Source organism: Aulostomus chinensis, chromosome 7 (genome assembly GCF_037954235.1).
Source record: "Aulostomus chinensis isolate RoL2024-O1b breed Wild chromosome 7, RoL_Achi_v1.0, whole genome shotgun sequence".
NCBI classification, from domain to species: Eukaryota; Metazoa; Chordata; class Actinopteri; order Syngnathiformes; family Aulostomidae; genus Aulostomus; species Aulostomus chinensis.
This window is the reverse complement of record NC_141326.1, coordinates 17,767,783-17,793,949: the sequence shown is the minus strand read 5'-3', so window position 1 is coordinate 17,793,949 and position 26,167 is coordinate 17,767,783. Positions and strand designations below refer to the sequence as shown.

Here is a 26,167-nt window from a genome sequence, read left to right as displayed (position 1 = left end):
TCAAAATAGCATCAGACAGCTTGTTTTTGGTACAAATGCAAATGCTTTATCTTTTTAAATGTTCGTTTACCGTTTTATCGTATATTTGTTCTTCATTTTCGTTGAACGTCTTGACATTTTGAAATGCTAGTTTACGGGGTGCAGTGAAGGGCTCACCGACCAACCCCTGAGAACTCATTCATCATGGACTGTATCAAGCTAACCGCTGGATTACCCGCGATATACGTTATGAATTAAGTTGGTCGCCACGCCTCGTTCACGCCCGTAACAGTATTTACCTAGCCGTAATATCAAATGCTATCCGTTCCCATCTTCAGCGACTCTCGTCTGTTGTAATGGGAGCTAACATTATCGTTCCGTGTCACGTTAATGGGACAGAGACGGAGGTCAGACGAGCGGTGGGCTGTCAACAATAATGTCCGAGTAAAACAAGCCTGCTGCGGCTTTGACAGATGTTTGTTGCTATTGTAGCACCGGTAAGGACGGCGTAATAGGCGCTGAAAGCAGCAAGATAATGTTGTGTTACGTATGCCGTGGCGTTGCAGTGTGATTGTAAAAAAATGGCCGATCAGGTAGAGCAGCTAAATGGCTTTTCTTGTTAGCTTTTCTTTGCTAACACAATCTAGCTAACTGTCAGTCCGGTGGCGGCTGTTTCCATGAACAGTCATTCTTTATGTTACTTTGAGGCGAGTTAACACGGGTTTTCGAGTTAATCTAGAGGGTTTAAATGCTGTCGTAGATGAGATGAGCGGGTTTAAGTAAATAGGGGAAGGGGCTCCATGCTGTCAGCAACATATGCCGTTTAATTAGGCGGTTCTCTATTCAGTCACCACCCTTGCAAGTGACAGAAGCGTGAGTTACAGCAGGTGCCAGTAGAAATGCCACTCTTAAATATACCGTTGTTGTATTATTTGTCCACAGATTCACTAACACTTGAATCATGCCTGGGAAACTAAAGGCCAAAATTGTGGCAGGTCGCCACTTGCCTGTAATGGACCGAGCCAGCGATCTCACGGATGCTTTCGTAGAGGTGGGGGATGCTTTTGGATGAATTGTACACATCAGTTTGAACATAGTGTCATGATATTTATGCCCCCCCCCCTTTTTTTTTAAAATTCTAGGTCAAGTTTGGAAACACAACCTTCAAAACAGATGTCTGCCCCAAATCCCTCAATCCACAGTGGAACTCTGAATGGTTCAAATTTGAGGTAAAATTGTAGCAAGTTTTGACACAACAGTGGTGGTGTTATTTTCTTTGTGTCGAATGGGACATGTTTCAGAAAAATGTATCAAACATAATAATGAGGAGGAAATTGCTCCTCTGTTTTCTTTCCCCCTCCTTCTTTGGATGTCCAGGTTGACGATGAGGACTTGCAGGACGAGCCGTTGCAGATCACAGTGTTGGACCACGACACTTACAGTGCCAATGATGCCATAGGGAAGGTTTATATCGACATTGACCCGCTGCTGTGCAGTGAGGCAGCCTCTGTCATCTCCGGCTGGTTTCCCATCTATGACACAATCCATGGTATAAGAATCCATTAGTATGGATGTGACAATCACACAGTTATTGTTGAAATATTTCTTATTATATTATTTCCTTTATTATTTGATATTGATAGGTATCCGGGGGGAGATCAATGTCCTCGTCAAAGTGGAGCTCTTCAATGACTTGAACCGTTTCAGACAATCCTCCTGCGGGGTCAAGTTTTTCTGCAGTGAGTCTTAACTTCGTAGTTATTGAACAATTGATTGTTGAGTGCCAACATAATTCATTATTTGATGCATGTGGTTTGCACAAAATGCTGATTAACATTACACAGTGCATCATATTCATCCAAAAGGCAAAAGCATGAAAGAGTTTGATGTAGGAACATAAAAACCTTTTTGGACAAAGTTATCTTGTATTTCAAATAAGTGCATCAACGGAAATTCCAAGATCAGCCAAACCTGAGGAACAAAAGACAAGGAACCTTTTCAGTTCATTGTAATTGTGGTCTCACTTCTTTTGTGCGGCAGCTACATCCATTCCACGGTATTATCGAGCAGCGATGGTTCACGGCTTTGTAGAGGAACTTGTGGTTAATGAAGATCCAGAGTATCAGTGGATTGATCGTATTAGAACTCCGCGGGCCTCCAATGAAGCCCGCCAGAGGCTCATCTCTCTCATGTCTGGTGAGACGCTCATTTTATGTTTGTAGAGGGTTTTGTCTTCCCCTTTCCTCCAAGTTATTGAGTAACTGTGTCTTACTCCTGTTTAGGAGAGCTGCAGAGGAAGATAGGGCTAAAGGTACTGGAGATGGGTGGGAATGCAGTGGTGGGCTACTTGCAGTGTTTTGATCTGGAAGGAGAGTCAGGCCTGGTTGTCCGGGCCATAGGTACCGCCTGCACACTGGACAAGCTCAGCTCTGGAAGCGTCCCCAACACCAACACACACACGCACCCTAACACAGCCCCCGCTTCCAATGCCTGCAATTCCCCTTCTAAGGATGGAAAGGAGTGAGTATGGACCAACAACACAAGCATGGACCCTGCTTATTTTCATGTGCAAATCCAGTGTGGGAGAATGGAGAAAAGATCAGTGTGTGGATGAAATGAATGCGAGTCAGTGTAGCAGTTACTCCTGTGTGTGTCTCAGTATTTGTAGATTTTTTTGTCTGTCACCTATATTGCATCATGAAACAAACAGCACACACATATCCTGAGACACACACATTTCCAGAACACACAGCAGCATCCTCAACACTCCCTCCCCACCTCCCTCCACCATCTGCTCTTGTAGGCCGCTCTTGCATGGCTTCCTGCTCTGTTCCTGCATGTTCTAATGCTGCGTCTTTTAGTGAGTACTTAGCACGCATGTCCTGATCAGCCTCTTAACAGTCTATAATTGTTGTGGCATCCGCATCATGGCTGTTTAGTCTGTGATTTCAGCATGCAGTAACAAGTGCAGTTCCTGCACTAAGATGTCTGTATGTCCGTGTGTACCAGGGATGTTAACTTGATTTGATTTGTCGATATATGCAGATGGGTAATGAATGAACAGAAATTTGAAATATAGTTTTTCAGTTGTACTTGTCGCAGTAAACTTGACCCAGTGGGCATTTGTGCCAAATTAGAAGAAATGAACCCTATGGTATCGAGTTCATGAGAATGGGACGTACATAACCTGAAAACATAATGCCCCCGGCCGACAGCTGTCACCGGCACTGAGGCATGAAAATCAGCTTAAGTGTCTTAGTCAGGTATTGTACTACCAGAACTGATTCATTGTGTCTTGTCTAGGATTCTGCAAGTGTCATAGAACACATCAGGCCAGAATCCTCCATTTTGTTGAGTTGGGTTGAGATCTGGTGACTACAAAGCACGATATTTAGTACATGCAGTTTTTAGGAATATTTAACATAGAAATGCAAAACATCTGAATATTTTAGAGGAGTCATTAAATGTCAGGTATTTCTGCTGACTTCAACATGAATCCATGTAAAAATTAAAGCAGTTATTTAATTTTTCGGTTGAAGGTCTCTTGCTAGCAAGTGCTTGGATAGCGTTCATTGTTTTTGCCTCTTTGGATCTTTTATCTGTGTTGTTTGCATCCCTGTCATGCATGTTTGTGTGAGTGAGGCCTTAACCCTGCATGTGTTTTCGGCTGTTCTAAATGGAATAGAGGTCAAAGAGTCAACCACACTTGTTTTTTTCCTTTTCTTTTTTATCTTTTTTTTTTAACTCGATAGCACTGTGGTTGTGTAGGTTGTTTTGTGCATTTCTGTCTTCCTCTCTGGGTACATCGGCTCTTGTGACAACTCTTAATGTGTCTGTGTATGTGTCCAAATTGGTCCTCTTTCTTCCTCTGTCTGCGTGCTGATTGGCCCAGGTCTCCCTTAGCCCACGGATGCCGCTCCACCCACAACAGCCCCGTGCATTCGGCCTGCAGCTCCCAGAGACTGTCCCAGAACTTCTCTGTCTCTGTTCCCACTCTCATCTTCACTGGTATGCAGAGGCAGGGAGGGAAGGAAATAAAATAGTGATTAAAAAATAGCAAAATGGTTATAATAACATGTTGGCAGGAAAGTTAAGATATTTATGGTGGTATGTACAGATACTTTGAGGTAACATCAAGGCAGACGCTTACACCTTCTTCACGGAAAGATGAGATACCAGTTTTAAATCTCCGCCTGTCTTATACCAATACGACAGAAGACACCAAGACAGGTTCTGCGTTTTTCTGGACGATTTCCTACAGAAAGAGTGTGAGGTACAGCTATAGCCCTGAGGAAAGGCTTGTGATATCCTTACAGTCACATGACCTTTCCTTCACTCCACTGGGACACATGCTTCAGCTCCTTATCCTGTGTTGAGTTTGTCCTTCTTGTGTTTTGCCATGTTGCTTTCTTTAGTTTTACTTGTGCGTGTGTGTTTGTGCTTTCTTTTTTTTGCTTTCCACGCTTGCTTTTCTGTTCTACAGCCATCCGTAGCACCTCAAACACACTTCACCCAAAGCAAACACATGACACATTATCCAGTAACCTTCTCACTTAATGGCTACATTAACCCACATACACCACATATGCCCACACAGAGGGTGAGGTCATGACTTATGTGTGTGTGTGTGTGTGTGTGTGTCTGTCATGTTCTCCTGGCAGGCCGGTATTTGGTGAGGACCTACCCTCGTCCTCCGGCCCGCCTACCCCTTTCAGAGCCCTCCCCACCTCCTCCTCCTCCCCCCCTCCCTTCTCTCCCCCCAAGCCTTGCAGCCGCCAGTCCTCATCATCAGACACAGACCTCAGTTTGACGCCCAAGACGGGTAAGCATACATGGCCCCCGTCCCCTCCCCATCCATTCCCTCTCTGACACGTCACTGTGGTGCTACTGTGGTTTTTCTTTTTTTTTTAACTCATTCATTTATGTATTTTTATTTTTTTCTGGTTGATTTTAGCATTATTTATTGTGAAGATAGTCATATTTATGTAGTCCACCTTCCCTTTGTGCTCAGGGGCCTGGTGTGTTGTCTTTATTCACGTTATTTACATGAGATATACTTGATAAATGCTCAATATCATGAAGACCCACCAGCTCTCCCATGTCTTTGTTTGGTCGCTCTGTTGTCTTTTCGTAGAAGCACTGTGTCCCATGAGGGACTGTTGTTGAACTCAGGTCTTTATTTGCAGCCATTATGGTTAATCATTGTGGAACAGGTAAGTTCTGTTCAACTCTGGCCGAAGGATAATTAGAGCACATTTCAACAAAACTCAGCCTTGAATGCCATTTAGCTTGAGGAGCCATACTACCCCCTGGATGGAGCCAGTAGTCCCACAAGCCTACCTCCCTTGTTGTTTTTTTTTCCTCCTACTTAACTACTTTTCTTATTTTCTCATCTGCTGTTTCATTTCTTTCTGTGCTTCTCTATAAAACAGTCATCATTTCTTGTATGTTAACCTGTCTTTATCTTTCACATTCCTGATGCCATATGTGCGTCCATTTTCAGTTGTTGGCATTTCTCCCTACTCTCCTCATTGCTCATTGCTCTTCATACTCAGTCTGTTTTCTGTATACACCTTCCATCTGATCTTTCTGCTGGATAGAGGAGCCCCAGCCAGTGAGACGCAGGCCTGGGATCTTCCTCTGCCCCAGCTCCCCTACTCTATCCCTTCCTGGGTCTGGCTCAGTGGGCTGTGGTCATGGCTCTGCCCCCAGAGCCACCACCCCGCCCCCTCCTTTCTCCATCCACTCAGACTTTGCCTTGATGAGAAAGAGCGTGTCCTTCACTGAGGACCTGTTGCGGGAGGGCTCCGGTAAAGTAGGACTGCTGTGTGTTATCAAGTAACTGAACCTGATAACAGCACAGTGCGAGCGCCTCTAAAGCCCCTTTTCCACTGGCCAAAAAAACCCCATTAACACCTGGTGTTTGTCTGTTTTGGGAAAGGGTTTACTTGGTATTTGCTGGCAGGTCAATTGTCCCTGTAGTAGTTATGGCTAATTACTAGCTCTGCTCCAAAAGTTGGAAATGCAAACCCATGTGAAGGCAGTAATTTACCGCCACCTTCTCATACGGTGAGCAATTGCTGCTGCATTATTAACATTAACTTTGAAGAGGCAATGAAAGCTCGTCTCCTTCACTAGTAACTGGCACTGTCTCAGTTCAAGCAGGGTTCGAACATCGCTCTGCCTAGGTTGAGTTAGCGTAAGATGCGTGGAGCAAAATATAACATGGCAACCACTGAAATCCTGTCACTACCCTGTTTTGTGTGTTGAACATGATGCACTTGGAAAAGAAAACACCAAAAGGCAACTCATCTTTCTGTTATAGAAAAGGGTTTGATCATCTTTTATTCAAGGGTTTAGCAGGGTTTAAAAACCTGTCTGTGCAGTGGAAAAAGGGTATAATATACAGACATGTAACAACAGACTTGTGGGTAGAATATTGCCAATATACAACATATGAAATTTTCTGCACACAAGTCTGTTGTTAGATGAACATGAACATAAATTAACTCAACATGCATGATACAACTGCCCACTTGACAAGTGACTGACAGTCCCACATGACAGTGTCTTACCCCAGCATGCAAGTTGATGTGTTTATCATGGATACCTAACTCTTAATACGGAATAAGAGGGGAATATTTAGCGTAGGCTAGTGTTAGGATGAGGAAGGAGCAGGTCTCTGCCCTCAATATTGGGTATTTATTACTGTGCTATTAGTTGCTTTCACTTGTCATAACATTGAGGCTGCAATGAAATGATCAACTGTCAGTTTGACTGGGTTTCTAGTACGCTAGCCTGTGTGGTAAACATGGTATAACTAAAGTCAGACTCTCCTTTTATGATCAGGAATGGGCAGTGGGGGCAGTGCTGGGAAGGAGGCTGGACCCCTGAAGACTCTGCTCAGACAGCAGACACAGACTGCTCTGGAGCAGAGGGTACGATGACACGGTCACACTCCAACATGCTCGGTCCTCATATCCAGAATATACTGTACATATTGTCTCCACACTCATACATTTGCAGCAGAAACTCACTGATGTTTGTCTCAGGTTGAAGGAAAGAAATACAGATTTACTTCACAGTTGTATATTTTTGACAGTAGACTCAGTTACTCGCAATTTGTATTGAAGCCACAGATGTGTGCATGTTAACTGCTCTTTGCCAAACAATACCACTTGCATAGCTACATTCTTAATCAAAGCTCTCCGGTCTACACTGGTGAGGTGTTAAATGTTTGCTGGGGAAATGGGTGTGTGTAAGAGCAAGTAATGTTCCCTTTTTCTGTCCTCTTGACCACTTTTGCTACTCAGGGAGCCTCCTCCTCTGGCTTATTGTTAAACGCCGGGGTATGTCCCATCAGTATGACACTATCTTTTCTCCATCTCTGCCGTAACACCCTGACCAGCTGATGGCCACCACCCAGTCAGCATCAACTCCAAACCTGTACCTCCTCAGCTATTTGTAGATCTTGCAGGAGCAGGCTGGGTTGCACAGCAGGCAGTGGGTCCTTGTGTGACCGCTTCTGTATTTGCTTGGCACCCCCTGCAATCTGAAAGATTCACAGGTGCTCTGTGGGGGGCAGGAGAGGAGGTTTGAAGGGGCGTGTGACTGTGTGTGTGAGCCTTCTGGATACCCTTCCCCCTTTTACTCTGATTTATTACCCTGAGTCTGAGTTTGGTTTCTTCTGTCGATGGCAGGAATGAGCACGCTCATCTCATCACTCCATCCTTGCCTCCTTGATATAAATGGGAGAAGCTGTCAGTGAAACGAGTGCTTTGGTTTTCCTCTCAGGACTGTTGGACAATATATTTGCTAGTGGTTGTCCTGCTGTTTGTCCATTAAACACATTCATCACATGTAACTGCATGATGGCAATCACAATCCCTATCATCATCACTTCAACCTAGAATGAATACCATGATGCTGAGAGGTACTTCCAGCTCCTTCTAATGACTGAATGCATGGATTTGCACAACAATTTGGGATTGAAGCCCAGTGGTCCACCAAGAGGAAGGAGAGAAGCATGTAAAACAGAAACCTGGTTGTCAGCTTGAAGTTTGTGTGTGTGTGTGTGTGTGAGACTGTCAACTGCAAACCTTACAAATGCATTTATATAGATTTAAAAGGATTGAATGGAGCTTTTTGATCAGTAATGTATTTTCTCGATCACTTCCAGATCTAATTGAAATGCTCTCAGGTTTTGGATACATAAGAGCTGGCAAAGAATGGACAAGTGGGGGGGGGGGGGGTTAGTTTTCACAGTGCACCTTGCATGGGGCACAGCATCCCACTTGATCTTTGCTGCATGTTGGCACTTTGTGTCCTAGTTTACACACAACACTTTGATTTGGACTTTTGAAGAGAATTTTATCACCTTTGATTATTCCTTTATTTCATTAATCTACTTGTCTTTACAAAAACTTACACAATGAGTAAAATGGACTCACAATGTCCTAAAATTAGTTTATGCTAGTTGAACACTTAAGTTTTGTGGTAATTTGGGGATCAAAGGAGCAGGAGCATTAAAAAGATTTATATACCTATATATTATATAAAAATCCTTACTAAAAAGGATTATGTGTGTGTGTGTGTGTGCGCGCGCGTGCGTGTGTGTGTGTGTGTGTGTGCGCGCTTGTGTGTGTGCTTCCCCTGCTGTGAGTGACCGGAGTGTGTTTGTCTGCAGGAATTCCCCTTCTTCACTCTGACGTCTTTCCCACTGGGTTTTCTGGTCCATGTGGGTGGAGTGGTCAGCGCTCGCTCTGTTAAACTACTGGACCGCATACACAACCCTGGTGAGTCCAACACACGTAAACACTAAATATCCCAGTGTAGCTCGTTCATTGTGCTGTGAAACCAGTAGGGGTGGGGATCGTTGACATTTATACATGCTGTCTCTGACACTGCTTAATGATCCATATCTTTATCGATACCACTATTGATACCTTTTTTGTAACTAAAAGACGACAATAAATTATTAACAGAGCTGTTATTGCTTTTATGGAAGAACTAGAAAAATAGTGTCATAAGCACCAATGAATGAACCCTGCACTGAAGGTAAGAATTTTTGGGAGGCTCATGAACGTGCCGTCATCAATCCAAATGTGAAGGTGAAATGATAGTCGTCCATTTTACTAGACGCCACATTCCACCTGTCAGCTGGTGATGTGATTTTGGTGAACGTTGACAGAAAGAGCTGAGGTCAATGCGTTCAGCTGACCACACCTGAAATAAATGAAGCTGGCAAATGTTAGACATATTTTGGGGTTAGAAATGTGGGGGAGGATGAGAATGGTTCTGTCCCCTTGATTAGCATCTGAATTTTAGTTTTAACTGATGTGCATCACTGAGCTGATTTCACAATGATGCCGTGTTACCTTCTTTTAAATAAACTTTCCACTTCCCGCTTATCTTTGACCGCACTGATGTGCAAGCTGGATACCAGCGAATAAAGTGAGGGAGTGAGGGTATTCAAAACATCAATCCCTAGTATATTAACACACAATTTGTATAACGTAAGAGGATGTACAGTGTATATTTGTACACAAAGTGATTTGATTCATTATTTGATAATGGCGTGACTCTTGTCTTGCAACTTCCTAGGACTCATTTGTCTCAATAGCAGTATCGATAAGCTCGGACCAGGTTGGATCTGATTGAATTGGGTCTCGATCCCCATCCCTAGAAACAATATGATTGACATCCTCTGCAGGTTTATTGTTTGAATGTCCAGTCTTTTTTTTTTTTTTTTTTTTTTTGCATCTGGCTGCTCATTCCCTCTTGTGTTGGCGTTTTCCTATGTATAACTCTGGTACCTGTTTGGTTCTTCTAGAGTTAATGTGTTAAGGCTGAAGAAGTCATGTATGAAGTCTTGGTCTTAAACAGGTGAAAGCTGTTCCTGGTCACAGTTCTGTAGAGACCCAGTCAATTGTCACCTGTATCAAGCAGCTTTATGAATAGGGGCAACTTTCACCTTGCGGCTTCCTTAAATGTATAGTTTTTGCTAGTGATGTGATGGGTATGTGTGTGTGTGTGTGTGTGTGTGTGTGTGTGTGTGTGTTTGTGTGCGTGCGTGCGTGCAATAATGTTGGCCATTGGAGGTGAGGTGCAGTAGAGGTGCATGGCTCCTATCTGTTGCCTGCTGCTTCTGATGTGTCTGATGTCCTGGCTGCAGATTGCATTGTGTTGAGGTGTGCTGTTGCCTGATTTCATTTATCCCTTTGAGTTAGAATGTTATAGAATTTGCAGAAAAGGGAGTGCTGTTGAATGCGTGCTTGGTTAACATAAGTTCAACTCGATGAATTCTGATGCTGATGCACTATTCCTCTGATCCGTGGTTTGAGAAAGGCCGTTCTAAGTAAGCATTCAATGTGAATGATGCAGGTTCTTTCATAGCATTCACATCTCACCCTGGGTTACCCCGTCTCCTCCATGCGTTCACAGAAGCACCTGCTCCATTATGTCAGCCCTGAGTGGCTGGACGTCTGCCTCGGGGTCTTCCACCGTAATTTGATTTTGATGTTTGGCAGAGATGGATAATGCTTGAGATTTTAGCGTGACTTGGCGCCTGTCTGGATGAAATGGTCCCTCACTGAGTGTTGTTCTGGGTTTTTGAATGCATGCACCTCAGGCTGGTAGTTAGCAAAGACTTTAGCAGTGCAAACTAACTATTGAACATACCACTGAGACCGGTTAATTATTGACGTCTCATCAAACTCTCCCTATGTTACCCTTGAATGAAACGGAAGGCCCAAAAATTAATTTTTGCTGTTCAGTAGTTCATAGTGAAATCATCTTATTACTAAAGTCTATGGACAGATGAGAATTATGGGAAATATCCTGTGATGAGTACCAAGGCAACCAGAACTTGGAGTGCCTATCAGTGTCAGCAACAAAGAAATGGATGGCAAACAACTCACTCTATGTGTACATAGCTTCTTTAGGCTAACTAGCTTAACATCTCTGAGGTTGTTTGGAGGTAAAATCATGACACGATCATCAGCAGGCTGCTCCCTCTTTTCCTGCTTTTAGTGAGGCTGCTTTGCTCTGCAGTGGGAAGCGTCAGTGATGTTTACATGTATCATGTCAACTTTTCTGTAAAAACAAAGGTGCATCATTTTCTCACTATGCTGAGAAGACTTAAAAAAAAAACTGATCAAGTCTTTTTTGATCAAAAGATTGAAATAACTGGTGTGTTTTTAGGAATTAACTGCACTTTCTTGTTCTCTCATAGTACTTCCAATGCCTCTTGTACCATTAGATTAATGTATTGGGACACAACAGGTCTGTTCAGTGCACTTGGATTAGGGACCCTTTCTCTCTCTCACCTTATTTGGTATAATTCAAACTGGAGCTAAACATGTTAACCTCGCTGGATGAACCCCTCTTGTTTTAATATGATGAGGAAGAGGATGAGTCTGTTGGAGAGGGGTTTCTAGAGTTGAATGAGAAGGATGGAGATGTTGCTTTTTCTGTTCCACCTGCCCCATATTGGACATGGGAAACCTGTGTTAATGCAGAGAGCGTATTGATGCCCTGGCAGTAAATCCTGAGGCCCACTATCTCAGCTGAGGCTCCTGCTGCAAGGGAAAGACACATAGCTCGGGGCAACTTCTCCCTACATTTCCAGAGCTCCTAGAAAATCTCCAAGTCTTCTGTAAGGATGACGGGGCTTCCTCCCTGGATTTTGAAGAAACTGATAGTGGCATGAAGCCACTGGTGGTCACTAACGTAGTCTAGACCTCCCAACCTTTTGCCTAAAGCAGACTGCTTTGAATTTACCATGCCATAGGGCACAAGAGGCCTCTACCATGGGCTACATGCTGAGACAATACCAAGACGAGCTTTCACGTGGGACAAGATAACCGTTATCACTGATGCTGGGTGTCTAGTACCATGCTGTTCAGGCAACAGGGAAGCGCGTTGATAAGTTTGTTCTCCTGGATTGGGACAGTCTAACCAACCTGGTGAACAAGCAGTGCTCTGGAGCTGAAGCTGCAGTGCAACTGCCCCAGATGTGGGAAGTCAATCCAGGTGACTTCCAAAAGTACGAAGTCTTCATCACCGACTAGGCTGGGCTGATGTTTTGGAGGACAGAACAGCCAGTAGGATGTAGTGTGGACGTCTCACATGAGCCCATCTCAGCTTCTTTTGAGTGATGTAGCGCTGATTCCTTTACCTTGCTTATTTTTTCAGGGGTGTCATGGATGCCGCAGGGGCGTCTGTGTCTCATTATGGCTATGACTGGCTATGATACCCCACAATACCAGAGGTGTTGCAGACAGGTTTTTGAGCTGCTGATGTTGTAATTTTTCTTGATCTTTATGAACAAGAACATTACACAGTTAAAAGCTTTTTGTTTATTTTTTGTTTCTTTGTTTGTGGCCTACAAACAAAATTTATACAGTTGCAGTTGGTGCAGTTAGGTGTTTTTAAACCTCTATCATTCATTGGAAAAAGGCATTTTCTACTGTTTAGGTGTACTTGGCTGCTATTTCTGCTGCCATGTCTATTCAATCGTAGATCTGTGGCTGATGTCTCTGGTTTGTTAGTCGAAGGAAGGTGCAGAGCCACAGACAAGTGAGTCAGCGTGTGTACCCAGCTCTCACCCTCGTGGAGAGAGTACGCCATAGACATCTTTCCCTGAATGGTAATCAGGGAACACAAGTTACACATTAACCTAAGATTTAAGTGTTTTTCAAGCCTTTTGTTAGACCTCAATGATGAAACGTCACAGTGCACCATATTATTGAGAGTGTAAACTGTGAGCACAGTGCGGTCAGATTGAAATTAGAGAATCAGTGAAATGTACTTAATTTACTTGGAGGGTGCGTGAGAGATCAACTCTAGTGTGATTAGAGAAAAGCAGCGACACCTGTTTACTGGTGTGAACAGCTTGCACGAGAATTTACCTGTCGCTGCGCTTCTGCCTACTTTGTGTCCTTGTGTTAGACTGCCCCTGCTTGCTCCCCGGGTGTGATATTTAGATTATTTTTAAATGTTTCACACGCACACAAAATCAACAGGGCTTGTAGCTTTTTTCATCTTGTTATGAATGTCTTCTTTTTCTTGTCAGTCTGAGATTGTTAGCAGACCTAAATTTAGTCATCCTTGCTGTCTGTCTTTGCATAGTGAATGTGTAGTGCTGCTGTTGTGCTGTGCTTGTTTGTTAGACTTTCTCTTCTTTTCTTTTCCTCTCTTCTCTATACTAACGGTGTGTTCTGGCCCAGCCTTGGGTAACACGCGCTCATACAAACTGCTAGACTGGAATAGTGTCACTGCAGGTATTTCTCCCCTTTTACTGCTCTCACCCACAGGATTGATGGCAGCTCAGTGAAGGCTTGTTAAACTTAAGCCCTCTTATGTACCAAACACCAAACTTCTTTGACCCAACCAGCTCACACATCCACAAACAAATTAGATATTCAGCATTATTCTGCTAACTTGTCGCTGTAAACTGATGAATTCAGTGAGCTGTCACTCTCCTCTCTCTAATCTGTGTGAGTGTGTGCTGAGCTGAGTTGCGCATGCGCTGTGCCCCCCCCCCCCCCCCACCCCACCCCATCCAGCCTGGCCTGGTTACCTCCCACCCAGCTCATCCTGCTGCACAGAAGAGCTGCAGCTCTTCCCTGATGTTGTCCTGGCGCTGTTCTAATGCTTCCCGAATTTGCATTGTGGTCAAACCTGTCTAGACCAGAGGAGGTTTAGGAGGTTTACTCTTTGACAAAGATCCACTGACCAGGCATGTGCATTCCTAACTCACTGGGCCGTATTCATACTGAGAGAGAGATGGACGGAGATATGGATGAATGGATGGAAGGCAGCATGATAAGATTTTGAAAATTAAAAAAAAAATGGATTGATGAATGATTTGGATGAGGAGAATGAGCTTGTGGAATGAAAGATATGCAGTAGCACTCAGTGTTTTCTACTTTAAAAACGAGATTTGACTTACTCCGGTGAATGAATATGGCCCTCCTCTGCCCATGAGCGTGCACATGGTCATGAGCGTGCACGTTGGTGAGCCTGTGCCTGTGTAACATTCTGCTTCTGGTTTAAAGGAACCCCCTCGTGGGCCTGATGCCTGACTATCAGTCATTATTCTCCATCTTTTCAGTTGGTCTCCCATTTCTTTCATTCCCATCCCCCTCTCCCAGCAAGCAGCTTAGTGTCTCTCTTTCTGGGGCTCCATCCAGCATGTGGCCCTCTCAGGGAGTCATGGGGTGCGACTCAATACTCTAATGTAGCTTCTCTGGTGTCTTTTTTTTCGTTTTTTGGAGCGACTCTTATGTGTCCAACTTTGATTCTCAACTGGTGACAATGAGGCTCTTGGTGGTGTTGCAGCAAAGCCTCATTAGACTATTGAAACACACCCAAGAATGATGAAGGCTCAGTCTTTAATAAAAATCTCTTATTAACAAGTTAGAAAAACATTTCTGCACACATCAGGCACATTGTTCTTAAATGAAGAGATCTTTAATCGGCAAGATTATCTTCAGCTACAGTCCTGGCTAGGGGTGTAATGTGCACGAAGATCATGGCTCAATATGCGGTATGATTTCACTGCAGTGAGGAAAACCGTAACCTCTGTTCGGAACAAGCAGGGGGAAAGACATCAAATAGGAAATGAGTTTTTTTTTTTTTGCATCAGAATAGATACCCCCCCAAGTCTTAGCCCAACTCTACCTACTGCATAAGATTAAAAAAGTGGGCAAGGAAGAGAGAGGAGCGAAGGGTGTGTGTGTGTGTGTGTGTGTGTGTGTGTGTGTGTGTGTGTGTGTGTGTGTGTGTGTGTAAGGAGTATAATGACATGATCTGAACCAACAAAATGGAGCGCAGCACAAAAATGAATTTTTTTCATGCCGGACTTTTACCGTTAGAATCCTGTGACACTGTTGCATCCAGTTCCAGTGGTCTGTTGCCCCCCCCACCGCCGCCACTCATATTGCATACATTTTACTTGCGTGTCACTCCAGTTTTTCATATTAGAGGTGGAGGGATACTAGGTTTTTATTGCATCCTCTGTGCTGTATAGAGCCATCAAAACCTACAAAGAACACACAAACAACAAATTTTTTTTCCAGTGTATTGATAAAGATTAATGCCTTAATTTACCAACTGAATGAGAGTTTTTTGGGGTATTTAAAAATTTGATTGTATATTTTGATTTAGAATACACCCTGACCACTTAAGTGCAGTGACTTTCTCTAGCTTTGAACAGATATTAATGATACTACAAGTTTAATTGATCCTTTGCGGATGCCTATTGGGGGGTGAACAATCAACCTCCTTCCCTCGCTGAACAGTGCTCGGAGGGAAATTCTGATTTATTTTATTAAAATATAGAAAACTTCCCCACGTGCCATGATTAAAACAACATTGCATTTGTTCTTTTCACAAACCAAAGGCCCCGTTACCATTTATGTTCAGCATGAACACGTGTACCATTATACCCATAGTACTGGCTGTTCATTTCTCTTTTTGTTGTGTTATTTCTCCCAGTGTGGCTGATGGAAAGGAGATACAGAGAGGACAGACAACTGATTTGATTCACTTAGACAGTTACACATCCGCAGCTAGCCTATCCATTGAGTTTGCCTTCATCATCATCCTTAAATTTTCATTCTCACTTTGTTTTCCAGTATGATAGTTCATTGGCTTGCTTTGAAACACCATTTAATAACCAGAAAATACAACCGATGCTATTTGTTGCTTGTTTATTTTCTGGTAAACCCCAGAAGGTTTAAGATTTTCTGTTAGTATGTTTGTCCTTGTCAGGGTTATCTTTCATTTTTTAACTGAATAGCTTGTTAGGTTGACTGTTAATTTTCTTGTTGTAAAGATTGTACTGTTAACTGATTTTTTTTTCATAAATAATTCAGCCAAACTGAAATAATATTAAAGCTGTTTGAATCAGAACTTTGTGTTTTTCAGATGAGCCAGAGACTCGTGACGCCTGGTGGGAGGAGATTCGCCAGGAGATCAAATCTCATGCCAAAGCTCTTGGTTGCCATGCTGTTGTGGGCTACAGCGAGAGCACTAGCATCTGGTATGGGGATGAACATACACATGACCAATTACCTTCTTTTTAAATCATACTTATTTTTTTTTACATATTTTTTTCTCTGTCTTTAGTTTTTCAAATGTTGCCAATTGAAGAAGAGCTGCTTAACCTCAGGCCCTTTGGGTGTTTTTTCACAACTTTTGACAAACCCCAAAATACCCCAGTCTGGGGAATGCTGACTCGCTGCGGGACTTGGTTGAAGCGCCAATGGGGGAAGAGTCGGGGGGGGGGGGAATGTTCTTGGGAGTGGGAATTTAGAACTGCGCCTCTCCTGTCCAGGCACTAGGTCACAGCACTGTGACAGTTTCAACTTCATAATCGGTGGATAAATTGTCTTTAGTATCATGCGTGAAGAAGTGTCACTGTTACATTCTGACCAATTTGGTATGAATGCATTTATTGATTTAGAATTACATCATGGATCCATATTGAAGTTGGCAGCAAGCTAACCACAGACGGAGCACGGGAATGTTGCAACGTTCACAAACAGCATCTAGTGTGAAAAGCGGAGGAATTCACCTGGCAGCGATAATTAGCATTGCGTGAACTTGTCTGGCAAGCACTCGAATGTATGGGATAATCATTTATATGAAAATATGATGCACAAATCTGATTGCGATCATGCCTCTCTTCTTTTCTCCATGTGCTGTCAACACAGTGAGGAGGTGTGCATTCTCTCAGCATCAGGCACAGCCGCAATCCTGAATCCTCGTTACATGCGTGAAGGCTGTCTAGACATCGGAAGCACTGAGCACAGGTTAGCGTGATTCTGGGACAAACTCAATGGAAATCTTTTCATGTGTGCAGTGTTGCTGTGTGTACGACTTGGAATGAGTCTGATGTCAGATGGGGTGTGTGTGTGTGTGTGTGTGTGTGTGTGTGTGGTGTGTGTGTGTGTGTGTGTGTGTGTGTGTGTGTGTGTGTGTGTTCATTCATCAGGTTTGAGGACCCATCTCCCCCGAGCTGTGGCTTCTGTCATATACCATATGATGAATTCAACATGCCATTTCCCGCCCAGCTTACCTACTGCTACCACTGTAGACGACAAAAGGTTCTTCAGTCAAAGACTTATTTATATTTGTTTCCATGTCTTTCAATGCAGTATTAATTAATCATCATGGTTGTGGTGTGTTGTCAAGGTTCCCGATGTGCTGTTCACAACAATTGACCTGCCGTCAGAAGCGGCCGTAACTGGGAAGGGCTGCCTGATCCAGGCCAGGTAAACCACCAACAGTTAAGGCTTCAGCACACAGGAGCACAGCTTCCTACAGACTGGCTCGCAGTTACCATCATATTACAGTTCCGCATTTGTGTTGGCTTGGTGTAGGGATGTAGTGTAACACAACATTGCCTGTCAACCACAGAAGGAATCAAGAAGGTGAAGAGTGCAAATTTAGGAAGAAGGCTGCTGTCTCTAGTTAAACAAGAGGGTAAAAAGGAACAAAAAAGAAGTTAGTGATGTTGTGGGATCAGGAGCTTTGCAGAATTATATACATTGGCACAGTTGGCTAGCACTCATTCAGCACAGTCACAAAATTTGGGCAGTGTGATGGATGACTTTGAGGGCATGAATTAGCCTTTAGATGCAGCACAGACTTTTAAAATTAAAATGATAAGAAACGATAAGGGGAAAAAAACACAAGTTACACTGCTAACAAAGCCTTTCATCATGTCAAGTGCTTTGCTTCATATTGAAGCAGGAACTTAATTTATGAAGCTAATTATAGTGCGTTACAGACAGTGCATTAGTGGAATATAGAAGTGTTGACTACTCAGAACCCAGTTAAATCACTATGATTCGATCCGCCTAAAATATCTTTTCAGTGGCAGAAAATAGGCTGAAGAAAAAAATGAAGGCCATGATCAAAGCAGGTTAATGTCAAGTGTTTGCTGCTGTCTTACAGATTATGTCGTCTAAAAAAGAAAGCCCAGGGAGAAGTGAATGCCACGGCCATCTCCAACCTGCTTCCTTTTATGGAATATGAACTGCACACTCAGCTGATGAACAAACTGAAGCTGCGGAGCATGAATGCTCTGTTTGGCCTACGTATACAGATCAGTGTCGGCGAGAACATGCTGCTTGGTCTGGCTGTAGGTTTTCCAGTCAACTACTGATACACTTTCATTCATGTGTTTGTAGCAGCACAGTCCTTGAAATATGAATGTGTGTCATTCAGTCCGCTACAGGAGTGTATCTGACGGCCCTCCCTGCACCAGGGGGCATTCAGATAGCAGGGAAGACTCCTGGGGACTTGAGCAACGAGCATCACATCTTGACCATTCAGAAAAGAATCAATGACACTATAGCGAAGAATAAAGAGCTCTATCAAATCAATCCTCCGGTAAGAAACACATGCACCTGCAGTCCTTGTACTCACGGATGGCACGGATTGCTATTGATTATTAAATATGTCCTTTTTAACTATGCAAGTTTGCTACATTTAAGTAGATTTCATACAGTTTCAATTTAACGTCGCAGTAGCCAGTGTGCCGATAGGCAACATCCCATAGTCAATAAAAAAGCTATTCAGTACAAAAGCACTCGGTCTAGTTGGCACCCCAGCTGAAGCTAATGCACACACGCTGGGCTGTGTATGCCCAGCTTTGCCTCCGCTGCTGCTCACGGTTAATCAGTTTGATCATTTTACCAGCTTCTGTCTAACGCTGTAGACTCAGAATCAGCATTTAGTTTCCTGCCTGGACAGGACGTCTACCAGTACAAGGCAGCAATATTTCAATCTTGGTTGATGACTTAATGAAACTTACATAGGTGTCGTGATGGTTGAGCTAGAGCCTACGAAATAACCGTAAAGTCAAACCAACACTGCAAAAACGGAACATTTTAACTGCTTGGGTTCATACAAAAAATATATCAATTATATTCCAAAAACAGGTAATTTGCTGGTTATTTTCAGGTTGAATTCTCTCTGTTCAAGTGTTAACATCATGCGGTCATACTGTATATATACTGTATATTTAATCTGCTTTTTGTAAATCCTGATAAACTGACCCTTGTTGTTTCTCTCTGGTCGTTAAAGAAATTATTTACCCTGGATCCTGAGGTGCTCTGCGACATAAACATGGTACTGAGCACGCTAACTTGTAGCTGTAAAACACAGCAAAGCATGACAAATATTTCACTCTATTAATTGCAATTCTGCAACAACACCTCTATACTCTGTGTAACAGCCCTTTAACTGGGGACGTTTGGGAGCAGGATGATGTGTAACCCACTACAATCACCTTTCAAGGCCAAACCATTATAGACTCATTGAATTTGTTTAAAGACCATCCACCCTTCCCATTCACACTCACATGTATTTGTTTTTATGGCGTGTGTGTATGTGTGTGGTTGTATGTGTGTGGTTGTGTCCACGCCTTTCCTCCTCCAGATTTACCTTCAAATTAACAGCTGTGTGGTGGTGAGTGTGTGAGAATGTGTGTGTGTGTGTGTGTTTGAGAGAGAGAGAGAGAGAGAGAGCATGTTGTGTGTTATTAACTGAGTCACTCAGCTGGTACAGTCTGGACAGATGGGGGGGCTGATCTGGTGTTCTCCTCTTCACTTCGATCTCCCACCTCCTAAGACAAAGCGTCCCTCTATTTGTTGTAGGAGCTTACAGAAGAAGCGGTGGGTTCTCCAATCCCTGAGCCCAGACAAAGATCCCGACTTTTCCGCTCCCACTCAGAAAGTTCAGATGAACTGTCAGAACTGGACCTCTCTCATGGCAAGAAGGATGCTTTTGTCCTGGAGGTGCGTATTTTTGAAATACAGGGAATATTTTTATTTCATTGCAGACGTTTAACTGTGTGCTACAATTCCAGATTGATGACACCGATGCAGTGGAAGACATTCACTCCCTCCTCATTGATGCCTCTCCTCCCTCTGGTATGTGTATTATCTCCTCCACAGTGGTTACCGTTAACTGCTGCACATGCTCAGTCATTTCTACCTCAAAGAAATTTCTCTTTTCTCTACATTGTCCTGGTTTCCTCTTATGTCCCTAGGTTTCTACAGCTGCAACACTGAGATGATGCCTGGGATTTATAACTGGACTTCAGCTGTACAGGTCACTTTCATTCCAGTGATAAGACAACCTTCAATTTGAAGTTGATCACTGCAATTCTGTAAATTTAGAACATTAAAGCCCCTTGTTTAAAATAATGTGTACTACTGCTAATGTTTTACAGATGTTTACATCCGTGAGGGTATTCAGGTTGAGTAATGCCAATCTCACTAATCAGGGCTTGAACAAGATCTTCACTGACCTTTGTGAGAACCTGCTAAAGGTGAGTAATCATTCTGTATGTAGAACCTTTCTTTGTGGATGAAGCCGAGCTTTACTCTGTCTACTATGACCTTTGCTCATTGTCAGTCTATTGTGTTTCCTCCAGAGTTTTTACTTTAAGTTGCGCTCCATGATCCCCTGCTGTCTTTGCCATCTCAACTTCACGGTAGCAGTGCCAGAAGAAGAACTCATACAGGTGAGGAGCCTCAGAACATCACCGATGGGTGGAAACCCATCCAAACAGAATCCAGAGAGTAACTGTGGCCGCATTCTCCTGCACCTTCCCTCTGTCTGCCTGCCAGGTCGCAGTGACAGCAGTTGCAATGACGTTTGACAAGGATCAGACTCAGGAGAAGCCAGCAGATAAGCCCATAGGCAAAGGTGTCTTCATTGAAGGTTGGTGACACAATGTTAATCATTACTATTGTTAATAAGCATGCACGCTAATCTACACATGAAAACCACAATTATTCAATCTAGCGCGGACCTGGAAGGGAGAATCGCCTTGGGTTCCCTCTGCCAATAGCTGGTGGGATTCGGGGCTGTTGGTGAAAATGATCCGTCTGACAAAAAAGAGGGCATGAAACTAACAAATGTTGATTTGTAACATAATTGTCATGTGTATAGTTTGTGAAGCATGAATTATAACTTGAGAAAAACAAAGCTGATGTTACACTTTAAATGGAAAACAGCACAGAGCCTGACTGCAACATCACCACAACATCAGCTTCATCTGTTATTGTCCTGATAAAGTGTATGTCCACGACTTAAACTGACAACTTAAGCAGCGTATTACGTAAGAATTCACTGTATCTGTTGGCTCATTGAACAAATAAGTTTATGAGTATTTGTTTCATTAAGACAACACTACTTTGACTTGGAACAATGGAACACAAATCTAAAAACATGACTTCCATTGTATTGTATACCTGAGACTAGAGCTAAAGCACAGTCTGATCTTTTTCAGGGTCCAGTGAGACTGAGGAACAGTTGCAGTTTCCCCTGGAGCTCTGCGCAGACACATCATCAGCCAGCACTCAATCTTCCAAAATCTCAGGTAGCACAAACAATTTCCTGCGTATTCCTTCCTAACCTCCAGGCTTGCTTCTCTTCACTAACAGCCATTGCCATGTCCTCCACGAACACTTCAGGTTCAGTCTCTTTACTCACTCCAGCTGCAAAACTCTGCCAAAATCAGCTGGTTATGGTGCATTCGGCAGGTAAATGATTAGCCATGTTTGGTAGTGGAGTGTGGTCTCTTTTGTTGTTAACTTAGAAGTCAATGTGATGTGGTCCTGATGAGATGTGCTGCTCAGAAAGCAGAGTGGTGCACAAGCCATCAACAGGAGTGAAGGAACAAGAGCAGTCTATCAAGAATAGATGATAGAAGGAACAGTCATAGAGGTCTCGTTCACCCCTGATCGTGAAATGCAAATTCTGTATCTGAACACGTTACCCTGAGAAATGCACACGTGATCTGATATGCCTGATCACATCTAGAAGAAGCCTGACTCTTTGAGCTCTTTGATATAAACATGATCCATACAATGTGCAGTTGACCGTACCTCCACAAAATCCTCTCCCTGTGTAATTACTCCATCCTCACACCCTCAGTGATGACTCACTACTGTAGAATTTACAGTTGCTACAAATGCACGTGCTGCAAACAGCCAGATTTTGAAATGGCCTCACCCTCCACTGGAAAAGTAGAACCAAGCGCTGGGCCACATTCATATCATGTTGAGACCTTCCCAGCCACCACGGACTCGCACATTTGTGTCTTTGGAGGATGGCGATCCCATTTCATCTTATTCAAAATAGCAGTTTTAATTTACGATTTGATAATTTTGTGATTTGGATAACATGTTAACAGATACAGACCCCTTTTTCTATGTATAAATCAGGTCTTAAGGCTCAAATACACCTGACACGTACACAGGGTGACATGCTGTTTGTGGTAGAGTTCTCCCTTTAATGAAGTTCCAAAGATTTGAAACCGGTTATACCAACAATGCTGTCCTCCAGCCATATAAGATGATCAAAATAACGAAGAATTCTGTTCAAATTCAATCACGGTGTGTCTAAATTCAATAAGATAGCATCTTATTAATGAGGATTAAAACAAATACCTCTCTGTACTAAAGGCAGCCTGAGGCGATTGTGCAATATTGCCACTTTTCATTGCTTGTTATTTAATCACTGAGTATCTTCTCAGAAACTCCCCATAACACACAAATAAATCTCAGCTGGAGCCAGTGTAGCTTCCCTCTGCTGTGCAGCCATGTTGCCCTGTGTACCTGCCTGGTGGTGTGTTTTGTAGGTTTGGAATGAAGGTCAGAGAGGAGCCCAGCAATATTTACACCCCGGAAAACTAAATCAGTGTTTGTGTGTGTTCGACAGGTGTCCCAGGGAGTACCACCGTCTCATCGAGAGGTATGTCCCCCTTCCCATTTATCACCCCCGACCCCTGACACCAAACCCCCACCCGACCTCCCTGCTACAAAACTACTACACTGCCCCGTTCTGAAGTTTCATCCTTTTGTCTCGGACAGAGTTATCCTGCACCGCTCCAGACCTCATCCACTTTGTTCTTTTCTTTTCGTTTTTTTTTGTTCGTGTCTTGTTTTGTTTGTTTTCTTTTCTTGTTGTCTTCGTTGTTGTATGTTGTGTATGTGTGGCCTGTGTGTGTGTGTGTGTGTGTGTGTGTGTGTGTGTGTGTGTGTGTGTGTGTGTGTGTGTGTGTGTGTGTGTGTGTGTGTGTGTGTGTGTTCTCTCCAGCTGCCTCCGTTGATTACGGTTCCTTTGCAGACAGATGCAGCACCTGGCTAGAGCTGCTTAGGCTGAAAGCTCACACCATAAGACGCGGATCAGTTAAGACAAGTAGGAGGACACAGTCTCTAGCACACTCTGGTGATCATACTCACAAACAAGCAGACACATTCATACACACACACACACATGCACACACACGCCAGTCATACATCCCTCCATGCATGCTGCTGGGGGGCGGAGCATTGTAAATCAAGCACTAGCTTCTTAGCTAGATTGTGAAAGCTTAAGCCCCGCCCCTCAGAGGGATCTACAATTACCAGCTTGGCTTTCAAGTGTCTGTAGCCATGGTAACCCTGATGACAAATAATAAGATGCGATTGTTTTCATAGATGGTGCACAACCTCTTCTAGTTTTTTTTATCAGCCAGATCTTAAATGGCTGGATGGGTTGCAACAATTGATGACAAATAACTGATAATCCATCGATAATGATAATCAAATTTTCCTGCTTGTGCCCTCAGTGTAGGGGTCATCAGCCTTTCCATCTTAGAGATATTTTCTGTAGATATTGCTGCACCAGTATTCATCAACTTTAAGTAAAACATCAATATTGCCACCTTTTACCAGCGGAGGTTCCATCAGAGAGAAATACAGTGAAGTCTGTCACAATCTAATGATCTAATCCAGCTACAGAGAGAAGGATGAAACTGAGGTGAAAGTGGATTACACGTCAGCAGCAGAGGAGAGGATGCAAGGCCAACACAGTTAATAATGAATAACTGCAGCTTCGGACTTTTTTTTAACTGTGATTTGATTGTGATGAACAAAGGAAAATTATAACAAAATAACTACTTCATGATGTTGATTTCTGCAGTTTATCAATTGAAGCTTTGTCACACGTTTCCACAAGTTGACAAGCAAATGACTTTTTAAAAGCTTTGTTTTAGAATGGAGTTCTGATTTGATCCTACATTCCTCTTTACCGAAAGCTGAACTCCCCATACGTTTTGTTTGGATCAGGCTTTGTAAGTCGTCCCTGCATCATTGGTAATGGGACCTTTGTATTTGATGCTTGATTATTAAAACTTAATTTTAAAACCACATATCACATCTGTCAATGAATCGGAGCGGGTCGATCTACTCTCTCTGTGGCATTATCCATGATCCTGAGTTGGAAAAGGTTGGTGACCGCTGCTTTAGTGGATCTAGGACATGAACGATTGAAGTGCTTTTAAATTCTGAATCACACAACTTTGAACAACACAGAACGTGCTTGAAGATCATGGCGGGGGCGGGGGATAATGCTTTCTGCAAGAACTGGTATGATTTTCAGTCCTGCGCTCAGTGAGGGAACTGCATTCTAATATGTTGCTCTCAAGGGTCTCGGTGTTATGGATGTTAGACACATCAGGTAAATTCGCTGCAAGATGATGGACCACCTTTCACTCTCTGGCTTGTGCACTTGAACTCAGCTCAGCTCATAGCTGTCTCTGTCCGTCTCTATCTCTGAAGCCTCTTTCACAGATCCAAACAAGATTTATCAATATTCTCACATCCTTCACTGTACCGCAAATGCTGCAATCACACACATGTAATACACACACAGCTGTGCCCAGGTCTGTCTGTCTGTCTGCAGACGCTGTGTAACTGTCTTGTCTGTTTGCTTCAACTGTCTGACGCGCATGGCAATGCTTTCCAAGTGATTGTCTCACCATTACACCTCCATATCACTGCATGCCATCTAACGCACACTCACGACTCTCACACGAGAACAGAGTTACGCAGGATTGACTAAAAAAAGCACTCCTGTTAATGTTAACCTCCAAAGTTCATTTCCTGCTTCAAAATTCATATCTGCTTTTTTTCCTTTTCTCACTATTTTTGGATGTTTTCTGGTATCTCCATTACCTTTTTTTTGTCCCCTCCTCCTCCCATTTTTATTTCTCCCTCCTTTGGATCTCTTTCTCCCTGCTCTCTCTGAATCTGCAGTCTCATCTTTGGAACGCTCCAGTCCACTGCCGGAAGGTCGTTCCCGCTCCCTGCGCTCCACCCGCTCCTTTGGAGGAAGCTCAGTCACCGTGGTGAAGATGACGCCACTCGCCTTCCTGCCTGGATCACGCATCATTAAATACCTTGGGATCATCAACATGTTCTTTATCAGAGAGACGACATCACTGCGGGAGGTACAGTAGGAATGTGTGCTTAGAATCATACTTTTGTTTATTCATGCTGATACATTTTGAGTGTTTGTCGCCTGCAGGAAGGTGGTGTTAGTGGCTTCCTCCACTCATTCATAGCAGAGGTGTTTGCGATGGTTCGAGCTCACGTAGCAGCACTGGGTGGTAACGCAGTTGTGTCCTACAGCATGAAAGAGTGTGTGTTCATGGAAAATCCAAATAAGAACCAGGTAAACACTCAAGAACATGTAGAAGCTTGAAATATTTACTTCCTTGATGTGGTTACATTGTGTAATCTTCTGCTTGTCATCCAGGCGCAGTGCCTCATTAATGTGAGTGGCGACGCCGTCATCTGTGTCAGGGAAACGGACCAGGAGCCCTCGACCACCAACACGGGGCCAACCTTCACTAGTGCAACTGACGTAGCTACATGACAATGAAACACAGACCCTCATTTAGAGTCTAGCCGTCCAAATATGAGTAATTTATTTCTGCCTTAAACTTTGTAAAAGATTCTAATTGTTTGGACACACGATAATTTGCAAACACACACACACACACACACACACATACAAAAACGCCATCTGTATTCATGTAGAATTGAGACAGTGCAAGAGATGGCTCCTTTTTGCTGTAATGAATTGACAGTATTTCAAGTGGAATGGCTTGAAATGGCCAAAGAACTTCTCCCTGCCTGTATTTCAGCCGTCCGTATCACAAGGGTCACTCAAAGCTGCTGGAGTATGTCGGCCGTGTGTGTGTGTGTGTGTGTGTGTGTGTGTGTGTGTGTGTGTGTGTGTGTGTGTGTGTGTGTGTGTAGGCACCTTTAGGCAGCTATGAACACCTTGTCCATCCACAGATCACAGGAGGGGCCACACCAAGGGGACTCAC

The 26,167-nt window shown here is 43.4% G+C and overlaps 1 protein-coding gene across 16 annotated transcripts; it reads left to right on the top strand.

Annotated features, from left to right (window-relative positions):
- The first annotated feature begins 148 nt into the window (after nucleotides 1-148).
- c2cd5 (C2 calcium dependent domain containing 5) lies at nucleotides 149-26,117 on the top strand. Of its 16 annotated transcripts, none has more exons than XM_086208887.1 (31): nucleotides 149-398; nucleotides 922-1,030; nucleotides 1,122-1,208; nucleotides 1,357-1,528; nucleotides 1,623-1,718; nucleotides 2,020-2,175; nucleotides 2,262-2,499; nucleotides 4,641-4,801; nucleotides 6,829-6,917; nucleotides 7,293-7,328; nucleotides 8,666-8,774; nucleotides 13,209-13,262; nucleotides 15,913-16,027; nucleotides 16,701-16,799; nucleotides 16,982-17,093; nucleotides 17,182-17,261; nucleotides 17,947-18,133; nucleotides 18,220-18,384; nucleotides 19,081-19,125; nucleotides 19,653-19,793; nucleotides 19,865-19,928; nucleotides 20,048-20,109; nucleotides 20,231-20,329; nucleotides 20,435-20,524; nucleotides 20,631-20,724; nucleotides 21,296-21,385; nucleotides 22,729-22,761; nucleotides 23,107-23,238; nucleotides 25,089-25,282; nucleotides 25,360-25,506; nucleotides 25,591-26,117. In XM_086208887.1, exons 2-31 carry the CDS (start codon nucleotides 941-943, stop codon nucleotides 25,708-25,710), a joined length of 3,357 nt encoding a protein of 1,118 aa, XP_086065013.1. In that variant the 5' UTR covers nucleotides 149-398; nucleotides 922-940; the 3' UTR covers nucleotides 25,711-26,117. The 16 variants fall into 16 exon arrangements, with proteins under 16 accessions (XP_086065013.1, XP_086065020.1, XP_086065015.1 ...); XM_086208894.1 differs by having other exon boundaries at nucleotides 149-476; nucleotides 23,137-23,208; XM_086208889.1 differs by having other exon boundaries at nucleotides 149-476; nucleotides 23,137-23,238.
- Nucleotides 26,118-26,167: the final 50 nt, after the last annotated feature.